Below are 21,093 nucleotides of genomic sequence, written 5' to 3'. Positions count from 1 at the left end.
CACCAGGAGTGGCTTAAAGTTATCCAAAAGCAGTGTGTAAGACTGGTGGAGGACACCAGGATGCCAAGATGCATGAAAACTGTAATTAAAAACCAGGGTTATTACACCAAATATTGATTTTGTTGGGGGGAGTATTTCAGCCATTTCGAATGTTCTGCAAATAAATGCTCTTAATGACAATATTTTTTTTTTAATTTGGGAGAAATGTTGTCCGTAGTTTATAGAATAAAACAACAAAGTTCATTTTACTCAGACATGTACCTATAGATAGCCAAATCAGAGAAACTGATTCAGAAACTGAAGTGGTCTCTTAATTTTTCCAGAGCTGTGTGTGGCGCCTGCTTGTGCTGAGAGAGGGGTCTTGTTGCAGGAGTGAGCGAATGAATGAATGGGTGAATTGTCTCTTTAAGAGAAAGGGAGAGGGCGTGTCCTTTAGAGGCCCCGCCCATCGGCGATCCCTGACGGCCTTCCTTGATGCTCGTGTCACACGCTGTTGGGAGGGACGGTTGGGAGTGCAGCCTGAATTTCATACTGTGAGCGGAGATGTTCTGACGAACGTCTGTTTGGGATTATATATACATATGTAGACATTTTTATTTTTTTATACATATTTTAGCTGTTTGGAGCGTCTTAGCCTCGGCGGACCGTTGGAGCGGCGGTAGCTAAGGGTGGGAGAGAGAGACATCCGTTTTCTTTCTTGTGTTTCTAGGTTAGCCTAGCTAACCTAACCTAAGCTGAGCTAGTTCACACATCTGCTGCTGCTGCTGGATCCTCAGCTTCTGCTGGGCTACTTTAGTCTTTTATTTATTTATTTATTTTTCCTGGAAATGGGCGCAGATGACTCTTCTGAGGGGACGCTGTGTGTGTGTGAGGGAGTGGTGTGATTTAACCGAGACTCCGCTTTCTTGAAAAAAAATAGCTTATTTTTTCCCCTTTATTTTGTTTGTTTTAATTATTTGTTTTTACCTCTTGTTTGGAGACGCAGGGACAGAGAGAGAGAGAGAGAGGGAAGAAAAGAGAAACCAGAGACACAGTAGAAACCGTGCCTGCGGACACAATAATGGAAACACTGGACTGGACTTGTTTTTATCGTTTGTCAGCAGAGAAAACGAGCCGTTCTTTCTCTCCAGGCAGATAAAGACGACAAGAAGAAAGAGAAAGAAAGGCACAGATTTAAAGGTTAAAGGCTGGACCCCTTCTTTTTCATCCTTTCTCTCTTTTCCCTCTTTTCTGGCTTTTTTCAGTATAGGGTGGTGACACAGCACTGTGTGTATAGCTGTATATATTGTATAGTACTGGAAATGCGGATTGTTTGAGCGTCTACAGCTCTTTTGCAGCTTCTAAAAGGGGGGAAAGATCCCAGACCACCTTCATTCTTCATACTCAAGCCTCCTGCATGACCAGCTGGCTAGGAGCTAGTTAACTAACGTAACTGACTAGCTAACTAACCTAGCCATCCAGCCACAGTCTGTCTATCTGACTGTCTAAGCGAGGGCAGTGGCTGCCTCCAGCAAGAACAGTCCAGCAGCAGCAGCAGTGGGTGTGAGATAATATGCAGGGGGGCAAATGACATCAGATCTGCTTTGTTGGTCCAAACACACACACACACACACACACATATATATGTATATCGTACATACATATATAAGTAGAAGGAGTACGTAACGTGTGGTCGTCGGGAGAGAAGACAAGACAAAAAAAGAGGAGTGAAGTAAAGAAGAAGAAGAGCTCAGGGACAATGTCTTCTCGTGCAGCCCTCCAGCCTGGGAACGACAGAAATTCAGACCATGTAAGTAAAGCCCTTATTGAAATAGTTTCCATTCACTTGCTAAGAGCAATCCATCACTCTGCAGCAATGGAATCGCATTACCTTTAGCTAATAAGTGTGTAGGCTTAGTGTAGAAGGACCAGCTAGCCAGACTATAGGAGGCCAGACAGCAAGTGCTGACAGTTCCAGGCCCACAGTACACAGACACACGCATATTGTGGAGATAGTGATGATTAATTTAAGCAGAATACAGGTTAACAGCCTTGCTGGAGATGTTTAAATGAACATCAGCCACTAGCTCTATCCTTTTCTGGCTTCCTTTTGAAGTAAAAAGGCCATTTACAGTGCTTCTCTCTGTCTCTGGAAATGCTGGCATGATTCAGCACACAGCTAATTATGTCTGGAAAACTGTGGTGGCTATGTCTTGAAAATGTAGTATTAGTGTTCATGCTTTTGTAAGGATAAGCTGATAAGTAAGAGTAAAGGTAATACTGGGGAATATTCAATATATTTAACTTAGTTTAACGTTATTGTCATAATGATAGAAGGTTAGAGGCAAAATCTCTAGTGCAGTAGAGATTTGAATTTGCACATTAGTGCAAAGACAATAGGAAAAACACACAAGGTGGGTGCATAGCCACGATATATGACAAAACACTGAATTTGAAAACAATATTTCAAGAATTCACTACTGCAACAAAATGAAAAGTACAATAATTTTATCAGATTTGTAACAGAAGTCAGTGATCCAGAATGTCATGATACTAATAATGCATTCCATATACAGTATCTCCATATATCCAGGACTGAAGTAAAATGAATAATACTGGACATATATAATTGGTCTCTAGTAGATATATAATATTAAATGAAAACAAGTGCAAGGGGTGCAACAGGGGTGGGTGATATGGCAAGATATTTGAGGATATAATATCATTCACGATATTGGAAAATGTTGGCGATATTATTGCACAGGGTACGATGGCACACCCCTATTAGACAGTACGTACAACATACAGTAAATACATTAAATATTACAAACAATACAATACCTACAACACTATAGTAATAAGGTGTAATGAATATATAGTCCACTTTTAATAATTGGGTAAATGTTTGCTGTTTGCATGAATTGAAGATTTCAGTAGAGTAGCTAATAGGGGTGGGAATCGATTACTATCTCACGATTCGATTCGATTCCGATTTTGGGGGCCACGATTCGATTCAAAATCGATTTTTGATTCAAAACGATTTGAATTATAAATATTTCTGCTTCTGGCTTATGAATCGTATTGAAAAAAAACCCTCCATAATATACACTGGTCCTGGAGCAAGTGGGTGATTCTCACGAAATCAGACTAATGAGGTGGCATTAAGGAGTGTGATGAACAGGTAAATGCTATCAATTTGGGAAACACTGGTTTATAAACATCTCATCAAAGGCTATATTGGAAGTGATTAAAAGTAGACATTGTGATATTTTAAATTATGTATTTTTTATAATTTAGTGTGAAATTCTCAGTACCGCAACGCGTCCATTGCTGAATCTCGGCTCTTCAATTACACAATTTTAATATTTAAAATAAATAAATAATAAAAAACTTAAATGTATCTCATAAAGTAAATTGTTACAGTCAATAAAAATGTATTACTTGGAATTCATTGGTAAAAGAAAAGAAAATATTTAGAAAAATAACTTTGGTCAGAACCAATGTTCTCAGCCTCCGCAACAATTTTCAAGCACCATTTAAGACCACAAGGAACAGAAAAAAAACAGCCATTTTGAGAGGGGGGACACCTTTTAGTATGACACCCAAGATGGCTACCAGGTAAGCACCTAATTTTATACCTCTCCAGATAAATGTTAAAAACTTGGTTGTCAGCGAGCATACACAACTTTTTGTTTCTCATTACCGAAACAGCTAGTTTTTAATGTTTAAAAAAATGAAAATGTTATTGTGTTTTGGGAATTTTTAAGGTTTTTAAAGTCTAAATACAAAAAGCTAGCAAAAGTTTAGCCAGGCATCATGGTGGCCCCACAGAGATCAAAGAAGGTTAAGGTCCCTCATACTCCGCAACAGCCTTCTCATACACCGCAACAATTTAAGGCCTGTTGCGGTAGAGAGATTCACTGTTGCGGTAAAGAGAAATTAATGTTTTAAGTGACATGAACTTATATACGTATATATATATATATATATATATATATATATATATATATATATATATATATATATATATATATATATATATATATATATATATATATATATATTGTTTCATAAAAAAGCCTTTATTTACTTATAATAAACAATATATAAAACAATACATGATGCAATTTCAGATAAAAAACAGATTTATGTAGCAGGGCAGTGACACCCATATAACTTTCGCATAAGATATAAAAATAATATATAAAAATAATAATAATAATAATATATATATATATATATATATATATATATATATATATATATATAAATTTCATATATATAATATATACATTTCATGAAACAACTTTTATTGTTATAAACTGTTAGTAAAGGTTGTTTCATGAAATTTATTTTTATAAACTTTTATTGTTATAAACTGTTTATATGTATATATATATATATATATATATATATATATATATATATATATATATATATATATATATATATATATATATATATATACACATTTTATGAAACAACCTTTATTAACAGTTTATAACAATAAAAGTTGTTTCATGAAATGTATATATTATATATATGAAATTTATATATATACACACATATATACATTTCATTAAACAACTTTCTTTAATTTTATCTTTAATTTTAATTTAGTTGCACATTGATGTTTACATTTTTCATGAGATTAATGCTTAATACAAAGATGTTTAATGAGATGTTGAATTGCTTGTTTCATACTTAAATATTTAATTTCAATTTAGTTGTACATTGATGTTTATATCTGTCATGAAATTAATACTTAATAAAAAAGTTGTTTTATGAGATGTTGAATTACTTATTTTGTATTTAAACATTCCATTTCAATTTAGTTATACAGTGATGTTTAAAGTTTTAAGGAATTTATGTCTAATGAGGTATGTTGAAATTTGTTTTATTAAAATACACAGTTCAAAATAGGATATTTTCACAGCTTGAGTCTTACTGAGAATAATTTTCAACAGCAAATACCACATTTTGTTCAATATTACTACTCCATACAAAACTCAAGAAGTACATCATTAGAATTTGTTATTTATTCACAGCATTCACACTCTGTGTTTGTTGTGTAAAGTGTTATTGTTAATTAAGTAGGAATCCTTGTAATGACTCTCTTTACCGAAACATTGACTCTCTTTACCGCAACACCATTCTCTTTACCGCAACACATATTTATTTACTAATTATTTTACTGTTATAAAACAAATTCTAGTTTATAATGGTATTTGGATAAATTGTATTTCTTCATAGGTCATCTGTACTAAATAAGAAATTATACATGTAATTTTTCAGTTAAATATCCTGAAAAGACAGGACATGAATCATGAAATCTGTTGCGGTAATGAGACAAATCATAAAATAAAAAAAAATGGGAAACTTATAAATATAATATTTTCTGGGTTATATACACATATGAGCACAACTGTTAATAATATCTATTTATAAAGTAACAAATGTGTAACTTTTAAACCATATCTGTTCTGTGTTATCATGTTGCGGTACTGAGAATGTGTGTGCTCTGACTGACTAAAATGGTGCAAAATATACAGAAAAAAATTATAAAATTAAAAAAAAAAAGTATTTCTAAAAAGTTCAGACCCTAGTCTTGCATAACAAAAATAAATTTTATATTTAAATGCCTTTTGAAATTTTTCAAGTGTGAACCCTTTTAAATCTGTTTTTCGTGAGAATCACCCAAGTAATGTGTTACAAAAACAATAAAATGTGCAGGAATGTGGGTCCTCAGTGACAGAGGAATCACTGGGATATCACAATGACGTTAATGAACAATAAATACATAAATAAATAACACTGCTTTATTACCAGGCTACTAGCGGTGGTGTGTAGGTGACGCTGCTGGGCTGATGTGATGATAGCAGTGGAGCGCTAAAGTTCAGGAGCAGCTGCTGATTAACTAGTTAATTTAAGGTGGTTGTATTTCTTCAGAAAGGGGGCAGGAGGTGGAGAAATTAATTCATATTGTCCATTCCTTAATTCCTCTGTGATGAGGAGCTGAAATTAGCTCTGATTAGCTTATTGTTATTTTTCCGTTCCGCCTTAAATGCTGCAGCCCGCTGCCACCTGTAGCGTTATTTAAGGTGGAACTGGAAAGTTAGCTAGTTAGCTAGCTAACAGTTACTGAAACTAACTACTAGCGATCTTTTTTATGCTTGTTATGAAGCATTCTGCCATAAAACATTGAAACTACACGTTAATCTAAGGTAATATAGTGCTTGTTCTGCCATCTTACCGGTGATTCTCAAACACCTACGCTCTGTGTGTGTCTGGAAGATCTCCAAAGGGACAAGCGCTATCCCCAGGGTTGCCAGGTCCAACAAAAATACCCAGCCCAAAATCAGTCTAAAACCCGCCCCTCAGAATCTATTTTGGGACATTTTAAATCGATTCTGAATCGTAGTAAATGAGAATCAAGATTCTTATGTGAATCGATTTTTTGGCACACCTCTAGTAGCTAATGTATAATATGCAAAGGTAGATACACACTATCGCAGTATTTAATTACAAATATGCCAATTGGCAAAATTACCTAATGGGGCCTTAGTTTGGGTTGATTATCTGTATTACAAGTACAAAATGTAAGGTGGCATCTTTAGCATATTACACTTTTGCCATGTTGCCCATCCCTAGTTGCATATAAGCTGGACTGGACACAATGCATAACATCAGTTTCACATGATCAGTGTTCTAGGAGTACTGATGATGATCTAGGCCTGGTCAGAAAAACAGCCTGTGATGTCCAATTCAGTTTACCATGACAGTGATGACATTTTCATATTTCCCAGCTTTACATAAAGTTATTTGCATATTAGTTTTGTTAAGGCATCCATTCTTTTTTTAATATGTAGTATAGCAACTGCTAGTATAAGTACTGGATCTTCTTGCAGGTTGCTTTATGTTCATGACATTAGCATTTAGTATAAACATTTAGCCTTTACTGTGCTGCTTCTATCACTGCACAGAGGAGATCAGCTTGTGCTGAGAGATGTATATCATATATACTATCTACCAAAAACCCTTTTTATATTTTTGCCCTTGGTTAGCAGTAGCTCACATTTTCCCACATATGTGCTTTTAACCAAAATGAATAAGTTTTGAACTATGCATTGCATTACATTAATGGAATGTATATTATTGTAGATATACTATTCAATGCTTCCTGCTTAGAATAGAGCTAATATTGCTGAATTGCTGCTTACAGATGGTTCTATCTTTGGTAGAAAAAAAAGCTAGGCTCTTAGCAGGTGGGTGTTGACTTCACACTTCATTTATAGCCAGTCATCATCAGCCTGCTTATAAACAAAGCTGGCAGGGGAAGTTGCTCCTCAAGACAATTTAAAACAGGTATTTCAGACTTTAAATCAGTTTCTCAACGTATTTTGGAACGTGCACTGGAACATCTGATAGTGCACAAAATATGTAACCATAAAACAGACTCAAAGGGGCCAGACTGAGATACATTCCTCTTAAGTCATGTGCATATATTAATTAATCAGATGCTCTTATCCACAGCAACTTATGAAATGAGTGGGAACCAAATGAATATAAATACTCAGTACCCAATATCGTACCTAAAAGACAGCTCATCAGGTCCTTACAGTCAGAACAATTAGCCAATGACTTGGATTAGAGATATTAAAACAGATTATACACTTAACCCAGCAGCAGAACTGAAGTTTGACCCTCATTGAAATACCTGCAGAAATACCTACAGCGATGTGTGAGGGAACAGCATTTATTTAGTTAACTATCGTAACCAATTTAATGTGATGTCTTAATGATGTGTAAACATACAATTTTCCTCCCTCTGCCTTCCCTCTAATGCCATACTGCCACAGCTCCCAGCGGTCATAATGGTATGTGTAATTAAAATGAGGCAAGAGACTAGATCTAAATAAAAATCCCTCTTATTGCATTGGGATTTGTGTTCCAGAAGAAGGCCGGCTGTAGACGTCATCCATTCATTCTCTAATCATATGCTGTGGGTTCTGAGAAATGCGCTTCAAGAAAGAATGAGGAAAACAATTAACAGGCAGTCGAGTATTTCACATTGTGACACTGCAAATATGCCAGTTAGTTGGTGTTTTACTGCTGTGGGTTTAAAGATGACTTTAGAGTTCAGACAGAGAACAAAATCCCCCGGGACTTTAATATCATATTTTATGAATCCTGTCTGTGGTGTTTACTTTAGTTATAACTTCTGCACTATACAAACTGAGTGTTCAAGTTTGTATTTGCCCGTTCTTTTTTACAAAATACATTTAGTCAGTGTTATATGCAACTCACTAGAAAAACTGAGGCAAAGTAGAGCTTTAGTGTGAAACTCAAAAGAAAGCAGTAGATAAAAAAAAATGTTTACTTACAGAGAGCATTTAATTGGATTCTGTTCGCACTTTAAAATAGTCTTGTACAACTGCAAACATAAAGATGTGTCTGGGAACTCAAGTACTTTTATTAACTGATTAAAATGCTAAACTATTCAAATTGTGAAATCACTTTTTAGGTATTTGTGTGATGTCATGTACTGTAACATATGTTAGATGTTATGATATTTTTGTTCAAGTTGTTGTGGTCGGAAACACACAAATCTCCTGGGGATAACTGCTTTTTTCTTTTGCATCTGTTTTTTGTTGGCATGTATATTTACAACCAAAGCAAACAAAACAAAACAAAGAGCAAAATATGAGTATTATACGCAAGTATTTTTTAAAAGTATTTTAGAATTTTATTTATTTATTTATTTATTTATTTAATTTTTTATATATTTTTTACTATTTTATTTCCTATTTTTTCTATCTAATTTATTATTAAATGTGTTCAATCCCTTTGATGTTATAAATGCCTGGCAACATTGTAAATGAGGGTCCGAGTGAAAATAAACGTTGATTGATTGATTGAATATTAACTACATTAAAAATATCAGTAGAATGTACTCTCACAAATATAAGCATGTGGTGCTGTTCGTTTGCATTTATCTCACAAATACATTATTTCCAATGTAAATTGAAGATTAGCATTGGATATGATTGGGCTTTATCTACTTGTTCATACTGTCGTACATCATACTACTGTCTAAAAATACTACCACAGTATACTGTAGTACTGGAGGCAGGGAGTAACATAAGCTGTACACCTAGCATTTATCTGACTTCTTTACCACAGATAGACTAAGTGAATACAATGCACACTTTTAGATCAGTTATTAAAATAATGTTAAACCTTCAGTCTGAAAATTACAAATGTTGCTGCTGTTAATCAATAGACAGAAACTGGTTAGCATTATAGCTTAGTGGGATCGCATTCTGTTTACCACACAATACATTAAAGTCTTGTTGACTAAAACATAATTTATAAGCATTCAGACTGCTGTGATGTAGATATAAGCATACAGCTGTTGTATGGACAGAAAATTTATATTAAAGTTGTTTTTCTTTTTTCATTTTTTTTTTTAGTTCTGTATTCCAATCGGGAGTTAGCATTTGCTTAGCTACAGAGTTTCCTGATACCTCATTGCATTTGCCATTGACTAACTGACACAAATAATGATGTCTCAAGGTTATGGCATGTTTAGACTTATAGCTGGCCAGATAAGCTAGATAACAGGCTGAATACCACAGTACAAACAGTGTTCAAGCAAACTAAGCCTCAAATCACCCATGTTAAGCAAAGGGTTTTTAAATGATAGATAAATAATCTAGCCGATTTTAGCTACATGCTAACTCCTTTAGTTGATGCTAGCTACATGTTAGCTAAATGTTACCTACTCTGTCTGACACTAGGTACATGCTTACTACTCCAGCTGGTGTTAGCTAAATGTTAACTACTCTATCTGACACTAGGTACATGCTAACTACTCCAGCCGGTGTTAGCTAAGTGTTAACTTCTTCTTCTGATACATGCTAACTATTCTAACTGATATTAGTGAGTTAAAAAAAAGAGTGAAAATGTTTCTTTGCTAGACTAACAAGTTGGCACATCAGCCACTGAGAGGGAAAAAGTCTAATGTAGAAGATGATGTGACCTCATTAGCGTTTAGGTTTGCCAGCTTTAATGAACTGAGGGAAGTAATACATATTCAGGTGGCTGGAGTGAAGCTGGTGTGAGATTGTTTACTTCCTAAACCTTTTATTTGAAGCTGAGATTATAGTCATTAGCTCGTACAACAGTAGGGCATGTAGATTATATGCTTATCATTAGATGATAATTACACAGGTGTCGGGTATTGCTGCGTGTTGTCTGTGGCAGTACTGCATTAGAATTATATTAAAGTTTCTGAAAGAAATTGCCATGTTGATTCATTGCCTTGTTGATTTAAGTCTGAGAGAGATTCTTTTTGTGCTGTATATTACATTAGCAGCACACATTCTACTTAAAAGTGGGTACCTCTTTAAAATAATGCACCGTAATAAAGGGTTCATGAATAGTATGTAAAGCAGTTTATTAATAGTTTTTAATTAGATTATAAATCATTAATAAGCAGTTACAACACATTAATAGAAATTGTACCAAATACTGATTCCACATTCGTTTATACTGTTAAACCTCTTAAAGATCTTACTTTACAGACTTATCTTTTCCATTAGTCATCATTAACATTTCTGTTAATAACTTTATTAATTTAACTATAATAACATATTCAACGACTAAACTGATTTTCTATTTTTTTTTATTAGATTAAAAAGTCATTGTCACTGTTGGTATTTCTATGTATGTGTTCTAAGTACTTATTAATGTTTTTAAAGTACTTAAACTTAATTTATAACCATTAATAAACTCCTTTATAAATTATTTACAAACTCTTTATGAAGGAGCCTTATTTTAAATTGGCACCCAAACGTGTATGAGAAACATTAGATTCTGCCATTGTTTATGTATTACCAAGACCATCTGAAATAACATATCATGGCCAGCACCTTTTGTTTTGTTAGTGAAGACTTTACATTTCTCCATTGTCTTTAAAAACACAGTAACAACATATAACAAAGAGACTCTACGGAACCCAGCAGAGACTAGTGGAAGTGACCAGATCCTAAAGAGAGAGGATCTAATAGCACAGAGCAAACACACTAGGAAGTGTGTCAGGGGAGAGAAACCAATCTGGCAGATTATGTAAACCCCCTTCTCTGTCCACTAAGAAAGAGCTAAGTGTCAAAACACAGAAGGCAGAGTGAGTCTTCACAGGCTGTGTGGGACAGAAGATGATCAAGTTATCTCTCTTGTGCAAGTAGCCCAAGACTAGTCAAGGGTGAACATCATGATGCAGGGGTCTAGACCTTTTGCCCTTATGTGGATCATCTGTCTCTGTGGAAACCGACTTGTCTGTTGAAATGGAACAGGTTTTGCTTGGTCAGACTGGCAGCCATCTTATGTCGTGCTCCATTAGCAAACTAAAACATTGTCTCTCTCCTTGCTTTACCTCAAACTTTGTTCTTGATGATGAACAGAAGTAGTGGTCTGGCTTCTGCTGCTGACAATTTTTTTAAATAATGCCAATAATCTCGCAATATACGAAACAGAGCCTTATTTAAAGCAATGTCCTTTTTTGTCTTAATCATTCGGGTTGTTTAGCTCCGAGTCAGTAAGAGCAGTAAGAAAATTAAAGAGAAGTTCGCAAGCAGTTGTGTAAGAACATGCATTATTACTTCACACTGTGGCGTAGTTACATGGGAAGTAGATACCAGAAACATTTTGACCATTTTGTTTTTCTCGACAAAATGCTGGTCCATCGTTCTAGTTCACAGCACCATGTGAGGGTGGGGGTAATGAACTGGAATGGTAAAGATTTGAATTGGAAATATATTTAATATGTCAGCTGTTTTGTTTTGTACTGTTATTTCCCCACAATAAAATTATAGTTGCAGCATTACAGTTATCTGTATAGTGTCCTTGATCCGTGTATTACCCTTTTCATAGTTTATATACACTCCATAGACTAAACTAACCAGTGTGGTCTGTAGTCTTTGTAGACTTTAGTTAAGAACTGCTTAAATTTGATCCCACAGTCTTTACGGCCTCCGGACCACGGAAAGCTAAAACCTTGACTACAGTCTGTATGGACTTATTAGCAGAACTGTGCAAAATGTGGCCAGCAGTTTCTGTAGAGTCAAAATCAAAACTATATAGAGTATATAGAGTGTAAACTACCAAATGTGTTGTGGTCTATATATGACCCAGCCCCCCAATTTGGAGGAAAGCGCAGTGACTTGGCTCTAATACATCAGCTCACAGATGCCTGTCCCGGCCGGTATCACCTTGTCTTCTCTCGGGCCTCCGGCAGCTGATGGCAAGCTGCATGACCAGGATTTGAACCAGCGATCTCCTGTCTGTAAAGACTCTAAATCAAGACTGCACAAATGGTGACCCACGATCTGTATGTATGCTTAACTAGGGCTAATAAACATGTGGCCTGCAGTCTGCATATGCTTTTAAAGAGGACTAAAAAAAGTGTGGCCTTCAGTCTACATACACTCTCCTCCAGGACAGTCCAAAGTGTGGCACACAGGCTAAAGTTAGCCTATGCTGACATTTCATTTGGATCACCAGAAAGTTGTCCTAACCACAATGGTGCTGTAATTCATCATGTTAAAAGAAACGCTAACATTTAAAAAAAAACTGTCCTACCTTTTTTATTCATCCAGTATATTTTTTGTGTTGTAGACCCTCTGCCCACCAGACACAACATCTGGCTATCCCTGCTCTAAACCAACTGTTAAGCATTAAAATGGAATAGCACACACACAAGAGTTAAAGCAAAGTAAATAATCAGGGATGCCTACCCAAGAACTGGGAATCATTATCTTTTTTTGTAAGTCTGTATGTGTAAGTTTGTGTGTGTCGTCCCTGGCAGGAAATATATTTAAATAAAACTGGACATTTTATGTCCAATTACCCAACTGGCAGAAGAGCCCTCTTTTTTTCCTCAGGGTTCTTCAGGAAAAGCCAGACAACCAGCCATTAGCTGCATACCTCTGCTAATCTAACACAGAGGTCAGACGGGCTGGGAAAGCATAGGCCTGGTGGCTTGTATCTTAGAAACCAATGAAACTATATGAGCTATTTCTGTTCTGTAAATAGGAAAGACAGAAGGTGCAGATCTATTGGGAGGAGGAGTTAGATATCTGTTACGCGAACATCTCGTAACTCTTCTTCATTGGTTGTTAGATTTTTTCTACAGTTTAAAAACACCAGCTGTCCTTTACATTGTGTATGCATTTCTGCATTATTGACAGACTGCTACAAATGGTCAATAATAACTTGCAACCCTCGCTTGCAACCATCTTCCTGATATTATGCAGGACCCACTTTTGCTGCCAGTGACACTTCTGCCAGTCTACCAGTTCTTCTTTCTTAAAACACTTTTAATAGATACAGAGCACTACATACTGGGAAAAGTCCACAAACCCTGCCTGGTGTTTTGGAAATGTTTTGATCCAGTTGTCTAGCCATCAGAGTCTGGCTTGTATTAAGTAGCTTAGATTCTTTCGCTTGCTTATTTTTGCAATTTTTCTGTGTAAGAATTCATAAACGCATATGATAAATCATAAAACAATGGAAAAAAACTGTGTATATATATATATATATATATATATATATATATATACATTGTACTCCCTTTTCTTTGTATATATGAAGTCTTAAAGAGCAAAGATGGGTAGAAGATGTCTAGTTTGTAACAAATACATGAGAAAATGATTGATTGAATTGTTTAAAACAGTTTTCAAATTTCTCTGTCTGCTGTTCATAAAATCATACTAACTATTTAAGGATATGGGCAGAATTCTAATGTGCTTCTAATGTGTGACTTCTCTGGATTGGAGGGTACTAGGATGGACCACACAGTGGAAACTAGTGTAATGTGGTCAGATGAATTAGTCCTTTAGATATATTATGGAATAAATACAAAAAAAATACTATCTTGGAGTTCTAAAATGCAGTATTGGGTGTATATTACCAATAAAATAAAGTTGTACAGACAAAACTTTACATATCTTACTATCTGCTACAAAATGAAAGCAATGTAAAATTGCAATGCCAAGCAGAAATTATTGTGCTTTTCTAGATTTTGCATTTTGTGAACTGTGCACTGTGTATTATGACAGCTCTATTTATTGTCTATGACTGATCTAGGGTTGCATCATGATTTTGCTTTCCGTGCTGATTGTGGCGATTGACAGCTGATGCTGGTGGCGTCCCTTTGTGTATTGGGAGAGCGGTGATGGTGGGGGATGGGCTCTCTGTGCACTGTGCATTTACCAGATGGGTCTCAGCTGGAGCTTTTTGTTTGGTCCTCTCATCTGATGCCAAGGTGAGACTTCTCAAGCTGCCCGAACGCTCTCTGTCACTGGCTGTCAGAGCCCTGCATTGCTTACCATGGCTGCTGGGCCTTGTTACCAAAGGAGAAAAAAAACAACAGCCCCCAGTCATGTGTACCGGCCTTTTAGACTGGGGCGTTCTAGTCACAAAGCATGAGTCAGTACAGAAGCAGTGGCTTAGCAGCAGACTTTATGGGTCATCTGTTAAACAGAGGGAGATTGCAGCTTTTCACAAATGGAGCAATGTTCCCACCCTGAATTTAAATTATTCACACCAAAATGAAAGCGTGAGCTTGCTGTAAACAACGGTGGTCTCGTCTAGACAACGACTGAAAGCAAAAGTCAGAACAGCGTAGCCCTAAATTATCAGGTCTAAAATTAAAGAGCAGTACAAAATTTGAGCTTTTTAGGATTCCTTGCACGTTCTCATGTGCTAAAAACAGTGTCCCTGGCTTCTCTTTTCAGGATGTCATCAGTTATTGAAAAAGTGCATTTTTTTTATTTTAAAACATTAGTTTATTTTAAACAAATGTACCAAATAAGGACCAAAATTGGAAATACACAATGATGTTGATATGACTGGAATCATATTAGAATCAACAGATTACTTTTTAATGTATACCTACATTAGATTAGGAAAATTAGGTTAATAAAAACTGCCTGTAATTCAGACACATGTATTATAGTTATTTTTTATTTAGCTGCACTGCTTTCTTAAACAGGACTGCTTTATGTTCTTTTTAATGAAACTAGCATTTGGTCAGAAATGTTCGTAGTGTGGTATTGTCTGATTTGGATGCGTAGCCCCTGTAACCTGTGGGCACGGCAATCTTGCCACATGTTGTGTATATTGACGTATTTTCATAATCAATTGATTATTGATTACATCATTGAGTCACCCTAGCTCTAATTGTGGTTAGTCAATTGTTCTGTGTTTTGTATATTACTCTGTATATATCTTGTTGTCGACAGATTCAAATGTACAAACAAACATTATTTTTTTTTTTACTTATTCTGGTGTACATTAAGCTGTTATTCTATGTTATATTTTCCACGTTTTCCTGTTTTAATAATGGTAAGGAGCAGTGTGTTGCATCAGTGACACTGTAATCTTTTCTGTAAAGAATAGTATACTTATTTATCTTATTATGCTGGAATTTGGATAAATGGGACAAAATAGATAATGCATATTGTTAACATGACTGAACTTCAGGCCACATATTCTGTATGAGACAAATTACATTTAGCTGTTTAAAACTTTTTCATTCGGTCAGTTGGAATTTTTGGCAGTGTTCTTTGAAGCTTGTTCAGCCTCACAACACAAAATATAGGACCGTCCCTTGTTTATTTGAAATGCATGATCATCATGGCATGAGCAAATTTCGTTAAAACAACTCTTGTTATTTTAAAGTACATAAAAGATATTTTAAAAATAATAATTTTACTTCTTTTATAAAGTTGCTGTTTTGGACATTTGAGGTTTTCTTATGATTGTACAGTCCACAGATATTTGAGTGGTGGCAGAATTCCTGTAATATTGCTTGTCACAACGTTCTGCAGCAATGGCTGCTGTAAACAAGCAGGTTGGTTGTTGTCAAGTCATCACTTTCAGGGAAATGGAGTTTAGAAGAGGTTGAAAAGAGGAACTGTCTGGATTTGGGTGTAACGCTGTTGTGGAAAACAGGACGTAGAGTGGAGAGAGTGGAGGTAGAGTAGATGACTGATGTGAAGGAGTAGCCGGATGAATGTGACAGGATGAACAGACCCTGACCTGTCCCCTCTCTCTGATAGTCCAGTCTTACCCGAGGCAGGATGCTGCTCAAAGGGAAGGTCTATTGTCCAGAGCCGGGTGGGTATGTGTGTGTACGGTCAGGGGACGTCTATGACCATGGGGCTTCAGTTAAGCGTTTAGTACTAAGTTTTATCTAGTCTGTGGCACCAGAGATGTCTTTTGGCTGCTTTAAGCCATTTGATGTCCTATGGTTCCTCATCTGTGGTGTAAAAAACATGATGTGGTTGCGGTTCGAGAAGATAATTGTGGAAAAAACCCAGAATGAAAACAACAGACAGACCATTGGGTTGGAAAGTACTAATGGAATTTAACAGTTGTGTTCATACATAGTTTAAGTTTGTTGATGAATAACGAAGTAAATGTTACCAGGACAAATCACCCCAGGAGGCTTTATTTAGAGAGCTAATTATGAATGTAAAAATGGTAGAGTCTTCCGCTGAGGCGTGCTCACATACTTTATAAGGCAGCTAACGTCATCCGTTTCTGCTCCACCTAGCGTGCCTTTTGTTCCCACACAATCAGCTTACATCTTTTCCATTTAAAGCACTGTATTCTCTCATTCGTGGACAGTTTTATGCCAGGCTGAGCTTTTGTAGGAACAGAACAAATGAACAGTTGCTGCCGTTTGTTTTTCTGGTTGTTCTGCCTACTTTGTAGTCAGCATTATCCCAAGATTACTCTGTGTGAATGTCAATTTTTTTTTTATTTCAGACGGATAATGGACCTATCCATTCTCCTCCCATGTATCTATGTTCTTTTAAGTGCTACTGTTGTGTTATTAGAAAGGTTTTACAAGTCCCTGGCAATAATCCCATTCAATGGGGAAACCGTAGTAAGCAAAATAATATAAATTATTCATATTGGACTACAACAGTGTGGATATAGTTTAAAGCTTGAAATGCTACACTACAGAGTGTGACTGTGTTGTTTGAGCTAAATAAAACCTATTCATCCATCCATTTTAGTTCTTATCCATTTTGTTCTGGTTAGGGTCGCAGTGGATCCAGACCCTACTTAAAATCATTGGGTACAAGGCTAAAATCCCCCCCTGGACATGGTGCCAGTCCATCTCACAGTTACACACACAGCCATCCATTCAAACAGTTTCGCAGTTTAGCACAGCTATTTCGCCTACCAACTGCATGTTTGGTAGGTGGCAGAAAACAACATACTCAGAAGAAACTCATGATGACACGTGGAGACAAGGCTCCTTACACACAATAAATAATCATATTGAAAATAGAAACCGAGTCCCTGGATTTGTGCGCCGCACTCTCTAGTCTCTACTTGCAGTGGCACCATTACACCCTATATAAAACCTAGCAAATTAGAATTATTCACGCAGTCTTTCCTAAAACCTATGCATACTAAGCTCGCAAAGGGTGTCAGCTTGGTTTATGATCCACTTGCTGCTGTTTCTAGTCTTGTGTGAAAAATATAAAGGCTCAGGTTTAGGTGGTGGAAATGACCACAGTTCAGTGGAGTAGTGCTTTGCATCAATGACACTATGTGATGTTGTCTATAAAGGACAATATTAATCTAATTTGACATAAATTTGTGTGTTGTGCACATGGCTAAAGTTTAGCCCACGCACCTTAAAATTATGTGTTTTAACCGAAATTGCTAGGCTCTCCAGTTTCTCATTAGGTTGAAAGGATTTTTTGGCAGCATTCTTCCAAGCTGGCCTCCCTCAATTGGAATGCACGGTCATCATGGCATCCCCTTGTTATTAGTGAGGTGTCACTTTGGGCGTGGAGATCCCACCCCCACCCCGCCACCCTAAACTGCGTTACTCCAAACCTCGTCCTGCCTGCAGTGAATGTCTACCCCCCACGTGCATCTCCCCACCCCCACCCTCCTGAATAAATTGGTGTGGCAATCAGAGAGGCAGGCTGTGGGAGAATCGATGTGCTCTCCTTGAAAGGGAAAAATGAAAGGTGGGGGGTGGAAAGGACAACCACAGACTGTAGTGGTGTGGTGGCTAGAAATGAGAAAAAAATAGCAGCGTGAGATAGGTGAATGTGTGGTATTTGTGTGTGTGTATGTGCGCACACGTATATATGTTTGTTTCGTGAAAGGTTGTGAAGGGCAGAAGGACCTGACTAAGCATTTTTGTGGCTCCTGTCTCATGGAGGTCAGAGCTGGGCTGTAGATAATTGTCAGCCCGGGGGTATGGGAGAGTGACACAGCAGACAGGACACATAGGACGCTGGAAGAATTAAAGGGCCGGTGTCATGGAAAACCTTTTTTTTCCCTTTCAAACAGAAAACTATTCATCGGCCATTCAATATAATCCATTTACGGAAACTAAGCTGCAGAAACAATCCATTTTAATGTTATAAAAGCAGTGTATTTACAGAACTCTTAGCAGTTTATCCCACCTATTTACGATGATGTTATATATGTTTCTTATGCTTCTACAAAGAGAAACAAATTGTTATGGTACTCATTTAAATATACACTATATGTATAGACAAATTAATTTGGGCATCTACTCATTCTTTGTTTTTTCCTAAATCAAAGGCATTAAAAATGATCCTGATCCTGCTTTTGTTGGAGTAACTGTATCTACTCTATCTACGCCTAGTTGAGGCTTTCTACTACATTTTTGATCACTGTTGTAAAAAATCTGATTGTATTCAGCCATAGTCTCAGTAATTTCAGGATTTTGGATGATCTCTACCCCATCTCATCCCTGTTCCAAAGAACACACTTCCACCTCTCCACACCTTAATGCTGGGGGCTTTATGCACCTCTAGTCTGCACCTGGCCTTAGGCATGGGTGGAACCTAAAGTAGCTGAAGCTTTCATTAGAAGGGTTGTTCACAAACTTTTAGACATATATGGGCAGTTTCTCAGATAGATATAAGTCTAGTCTTGGACTACACTGCATTTTAAATAGAGATTTTCCAAAATATAAACTACAACTAGGCCTAATCCCTGCAGCCTGTTCAATTCTGCAGATAAAAATATTAATTTTAAAATACAGACATGTATTTTACAAATCTAAAATGAAGCAGATGTGTTTTAGGTATTGAAACCTACATAAACATCATACAGGGGGGATGCACACACAAAAAAATCAAACGTTAATGATTTCCCCCTTTCCCCCCTTTCCCAAATGATCTGTTCATCCATAACATGATCAGAACCTGACATTGGCTTTTTCACATTTACAGTTCAGCTAAGCAGCTAATGTAGCAGACGAGTAATGGAAACTCATGTGCACCACTTAGCCCTGTGTAAACCTCAGTCCTCAATCATCACACACTTCACTCAAACCATATAGAGTTAAGTAATCTCACACAGGTGATGTGGTTTCTGCAAATGAATAACCTGCTGTCTATAAAAACATAAATGTAAAAATGGACAGAAGCACATTAGAAAGATAACAAAGAAACAGTAGCAGTGATGCTGATATCTGAATTGCATTCATATTTTATATATACTTATTAGTAAACAAAATAAAACATTTAATTTTAGTTTTAGGAAATTGTAGTTTTACCATAAGATCTAAACTAAAGAGACAAACTTTGGACACCAATCTAAGTAATTTTGAATACACATTTAGACAATTAAGTCAGTTAGAGAAATATTAGCATGGAGAAACAAGTGTGCAATGGGTTATATGCATTTTCACTAAATGCATTTTCTGTAAAATCAATATAATACAAAATTTAACATTGTATAGTAGTGTTACCTAAATGTTCTGCTTTTCCAGACTACACAAAGATGAATTAACATTTATTAGTTATATTAATCTGCACAATTGTGTTACTTATGTTAATCAAATTCTCTTAGTTTCATCCAAATCTGAGATGATTCAATATGTTTTGCCTTATTACATTTTTGGCTTAATCCTTACCTTAAACTTGTTTCCTCAATGCCTAGTGTTCAGTATGATTTTGCTAATAGCATAGAAAAAAAACATTAATGTAGAATGAGGTCTTCATGAGTATTCATGTCCTGTATCAAGTTGGAGATCAGTGCTATCAGTGAAAGAAGTGTGCTGCACGTTTATATATGTTTTTCTTAAATGTAAGGAGTTTGGAGGGACGTACAATATGAAAGGGGCTTTAGTTAGGGATGTTTAATTTGAACAGCAAGACCTACAGTGTGTTTGTTGTGTAGACACAACCATCCCCCACCTCCATCCACCATGGTCTCCTTTCATAACAAGCTTCAGATTCAAAGTTTAGAGTCTCTTACCGGCAGACCTAGACTCATTTAGCAATCTCTACTGCATTCAAAAACCGGAATAATCTTACAGAATTAATGCTTGAATAACTCCTTCAATATTTACTGCATGTAGACTTAAGAGACGTATGCCAAGCCATGGTGATGCACATAGGAGGAAAGAATGCTGTGGCGTCACTTAGCGTCAGAGTGCAAAGCAGTTTAATGGTGTAGCACATACCAGAATAGATTAGATCTTAGATGGCACTGAGGTCCTCTGCAGCATCTTCATTCTTGCTTTTTGAAATATGCTGGCAAACAGATCAGCTTGTCTTTCCAGGGCTGTGGAAGCTTATAACACCTGTGTGGTAAAGGCAGAGAGCCCTGTCTGTAATCCAATCAAAGAATGTTTCCCCACAATTTATACCCAGCTGAGCTTTGTGCCATGCTAATCAATTAATCCACTGGGCAAATCCCTCTATAAAAGTTGTCCTTGACTAATTAAGCAGCCATTACACCCGGTCACTTTATGTAGTGTGGTCTGCCAGATGTATAAACATGTGCTGGTCATGCCTCTTAATGCTTATGAGATCAAGTGAAAAGTTATAATGAAACTAAGAGTGCACAATATGGTACTTTGTGAAATGTTAATCCTGTTAAAATGACAAAACACACCACTTCCTCCCTGTCCATATAGTCCGTTAATGTCAACCAAACTGCATGTGGTTGGTGTGGTGCAGTGGATAACACCTCTACCTGCCAGTAAGCTACTATGTGGGAGGCTGGGGTTCAGTTCCAGGACTGGGTGACTAT

The 21,093-nt window shown here is 36.4% G+C and overlaps 1 protein-coding gene across 7 annotated transcripts in view; it reads left to right on the top strand.

The window, feature by feature from the left end:
• Positions 1–476: 476 nt before the first annotated feature.
• mark4b (MAP/microtubule affinity-regulating kinase 4b) overlaps positions 477–21,093 on the top strand; it is a 61,408-nt gene continuing 40,791 nt past the window's right edge. For 4 of the 7 annotated variants that reach the window (XM_007245967.4, XM_007245966.4, XM_007245968.4 and 1 more), the window contains exon 1: positions 478–1,789. In XM_007245967.4, coding sequence (XP_007246029.2) covers positions 1,739–1,789 — 51 coding nt within the window. In that variant the 5' untranslated portion in view covers positions 478–1,738. Of the gene's footprint in view, positions 1,790–21,093 lie in introns of all 7 variants that reach the window. The other 3 variants (XM_015604948.3, XM_022669013.2, XM_007245965.4) reach the window with 2 other exon arrangements.

Source organism: Astyanax mexicanus, chromosome 18 (assembly GCF_023375975.1).
Source record: "Astyanax mexicanus isolate ESR-SI-001 chromosome 18, AstMex3_surface, whole genome shotgun sequence".
Classification (NCBI taxonomy): domain Eukaryota; kingdom Metazoa; phylum Chordata; class Actinopteri; order Characiformes; family Acestrorhamphidae; genus Astyanax; species Astyanax mexicanus.
The sequence above is the reverse complement of the archived record's forward strand: the minus strand, read 5'-3'. Positions and strand labels throughout refer to the sequence as shown.